This window comes from Otolemur garnettii, unplaced genomic scaffold (assembly GCF_000181295.1).
Source record: "Otolemur garnettii isolate 467f Iridium unplaced genomic scaffold, OtoGar3 scaffold00020, whole genome shotgun sequence".
NCBI classification, from domain to species: domain Eukaryota; kingdom Metazoa; phylum Chordata; class Mammalia; order Primates; family Galagidae; genus Otolemur; species Otolemur garnettii.
The window spans coordinates 18,979,609-18,983,075 of NW_003852415.1; the positions used below are offsets into that span (position 1 = coordinate 18,979,609).

Genomic DNA, 3,467 nt, shown 5'->3' on the forward strand with positions numbered 1-3,467 from the left:
TTTTTTTTTGGTTGCAGCCATCATTGTTGTTTGGCGAGCCCGGGTTGGGGATTCGAACCCACCACCTTAGGTGTATGTGGCTGGCGCCTTAGCTGCTTGAGCCACAAGCGCCGAGCCAGGGGACAGTCATTCCTTATGGAGTCCATTCAAACACAACACTCCAAGGACCCCCAAGCTAGGATCTGACTTTTCCACCTCAACCCATGCTCTACACCAGCTACTAATGAGGAAGACTCCACAGGCAGCCTGGTGATGTGCAGAGCCAAATCACACACTGTGTGCAGAGAGGTCCCCAGGGTTTGACCCCTCCCTGGACCTCAGCCTTTTACAATGACTTTGCCACTTTGCCACTCCCTTCCGGAGGTGAAGTTTATTTTCTCACTCCTTGAATCCACTCTGGCCTTGGATCTTGTTTTGGCCAATAAGTTGTGGAGGAAAAATCAGTCCTCAAAGGCCTTGAAAACATTCACTGTTTTCTTGGACCCTGCCTCCTGGGTAGGAAGAAGCCTGAGCAGCCTAAGTGAGAACAAGAGTTCTCACTGAGTGAACAAAGAGCCAGGTCCCAACAGTAGAGATTCCACACTGACCTGCATGTGAGCGCAGATACACAGGTGGGGCCACAGAACTCTGAGCTGAGCACATGGTTACCACTCACAGCCAATAGTTTTAGGTTGGTTTGTAATACAATAACTCATGAAAAACTCTTATTTACATCAGAAAGGGATGGAAGTCATTTATATTCACTGAGATGTCCAATGCAGCATTATCTACACCAGCAAGAAAACTGAAAATAATCCAAATATTCAATAGTAAGATGATAGCTCATTAAATCAGAGCATAGACATTCTACAGACCTGTCTACTCTGTAGGTAGTAATCTGAAATTAATACTCTCAGGCCAGGTGCAGTGGCTCCCCCCTCTAATCTCAGCATTCTGGGAGGCTGAAGCAGGAGGATGGCTTGAGCTCAGGAATTCAGACCAGCCTGAGCAAAGCAAGACCATCTCCATTAAAAATAGAAAAATTAGTCAGGGATGGTGGCACACTCCTTTAGTTTCCAGCTACTCAGGAGGCTGCAACAAGAGAATGGTTGAACCCAAGAGTTTGGGATACTGTGACCCAGGTCGATGTCAAGGCACTCTAGCCTGGGCAACAGAGTGAGACTTTGTTTCAAATAAATAAATAATTTCCTCATTCTCTATGATACCTTATTTTCAGGTGTGATGATGGCTTTGGGATATTTTTTAAGTCCTTCAGCTTTTAAAGATCATACTGAAGTGTACATATATAAAATTATGTCTGAGATTTGTCACCAAATAATATAGAGGAAATAAAGAAAACAAGAACGGCCATAAGAGTTACTAACATTAACACTTGGCACTGGGCGGCACCTGTGGCCCAGTGAGTAGGGCGCCAGACCCATATATTGAGCGTGGCGGGTTCAAACCAGGCCCGACCAAACTGCAACAAAAAAGTAGCCGGGTATTGTGGTGGGCACCTGTAGTCCCAGCTACTCAAGAGGCTGAGGCAAGAAAATCACCTAAGCCCAAGAGCTGGAAGTTGCTGTGAGCTGTGTAAAAAAAAAAAAGAAAAAAAAAAAAACTTGGCACTGCGGAAGTGAGTATTCCTTTTATTACCCTTTCTTTTGCATATGTTAGAAATGTTCACAATGAAAACGTTAATAAAAATTAAACATAAAAAAAGAACATTTTAAAGTCTGCATATATGGAACTTGCTATGTACAGAAAGCAGAAATCAAAAATGGCAGCCATCTCCCAGTGATCAGGCGCACAGGGTGCATCAGAATGGCAGTCCCATGAATTTGGGGTTGAAAAGGCCTCCATCGGCTCGGTGCCTGCAGCTCAGCAGCCTCAAAGCCCAGTAGCTGTGAGCCATGACGCCACAGCGCTCTACATAAGGCAACATAGTCAGACTCTGTCTCAGAAAAAAAAAAAGAAAGAAATGAAAAAGGCCTTCACAGAGTTTCAAGCCAAAGGTTTTTTTGTGTATTGTTTTGTTTATTTTTGAGACACAGTCTCAAGCTGTCGCCCTGGGTAGAGTGCTGTGGTGTCACACAGCTCACAGCAACCTCCAACTCTTTGGGCTCAAGCGATTCTCTTGCCTCAGTATCCCACATAGCTGGGACTGCAGGTGCCCGCCACAACGCCCGGCTATTTTTTGTTGTTGTCACAGTTGTCATTGTTTATTTAGCTGGCCCAGGCCGGGCTCAAAACCACCAGCCTCAGTGTATGTGGCCAGCGCGCTATCCACTGAGGTAGGAGCATGGCTCCCAAGCCAAAGTTACTGACACTCAACAGAAGGTGAAGCTTGCAAACATAGAGACTGAAAAGCTGAACAAAACAAAAAAGCATGCACATCTTACAGATACAGAGATTATGACTTTGGTAGATGAAACTAACATGTATGAAGGTGTAGGAAGAATGTTAATTCTTCAATCCAAGGAGGTGATTCACAATCACCTGTTAGAGAAACAGAGAATAGCAGAAGAAAAAATTAAAGAACTAGAGCAGAAAAAATCCTACCTGGAGGGAAGCGGTAATGAAGCTGAGGACAACATCTGGGAGATGCTGATGGCACGAAGGGCCCAGTAGGGAGCCTCCAGGGGAAGCTCTTCCTCCGGACCCCTGCTCTGATGGACACTTTATCTGGATGGCTTAGCAACCTCAGAGTTTCTACATCATCCTGAGCCCCATTCACATCCTAACACTGTAATTTTCACCCTGGCTTTGCCTGCCACCCTGCCTAGACACTCTCATCTCCCAGGATGAGTTACAAACTCCTAGCTCTCCCGGAACTTCACTATGCACACCAATCAGACCAATACAAAGGCCTCTGTCCTACTCTGCTAATATGCTTTTCTTGAGCTGAGGGACGATGACAGAGTGAGAAAGGTAGTGGCTATCTCCACCTCAGCTCCTGCTCCCTCTACATTGGAGCCTTTCCTCCCTTGGGGAGTGTCATCTTGTCCTTCCTTGTTCTCTTTCTGTATCTTTGACTAACCCCTCGACTCCTGGGCCTCCACGTATTTGTGGTATACAGATGAGGAAGAAAGCAATCTAAAGTTCACAGCTGAACATAAGTGAACAGAATCGCAGTCCCTCTAGTGCCATCTGCCTAAAGATTCCTTGCTTCTTTCTAAACATTCCAAAAGAAAGTTGTGTCCCTTTGGCCAATATTAGGATGGATGCTTCCTGAGGCATCCTAGAGGCTCAGGGACAGTGTAGTGATGTGCTGAGCTGAATTATCCCAGCTCAGGTGAGCTGATAATTCAACTTTAAGGAATTTTGTTGCAAGCCAGTTGTTTAAACACACCCATTATCAAAGATTATGTAAATTTGCAAATTGTGTTAAAAACAAGGAAAATAAATATTCAAAACTCCAAAAAAGAAATCAAAAACACTACTGTGTTCAAGAATTTCAGGCTCGGCGCCTATAGCTCAACCGGCTA

General features: G+C 45.0%; 2 protein-coding genes across 2 annotated transcripts in view; one reads left to right on the top strand and one right to left on the bottom strand.

Moving 5' to 3' along the window:
• The window catches only part of ITPK1 (inositol-tetrakisphosphate 1-kinase), a 181,866-nt gene that overhangs the window by 157,165 nt on the left and 21,234 nt on the right, over nt 1-3,467 (bottom strand). The gene's annotated exons all lie outside the window — the stretch shown is intronic.
• Nucleotides 1,961-2,610, top strand: LOC105886721 (prefoldin subunit 1-like). The gene is made up of 2 exons (XM_012803495.1): nt 1,961-1,994; nt 2,300-2,610. The coding sequence occupies exons 1-2, from the start codon at nt 1,961-1,963 to the stop codon at nt 2,608-2,610; spliced, it is 345 nt and encodes a 114-aa protein (XP_012658949.1).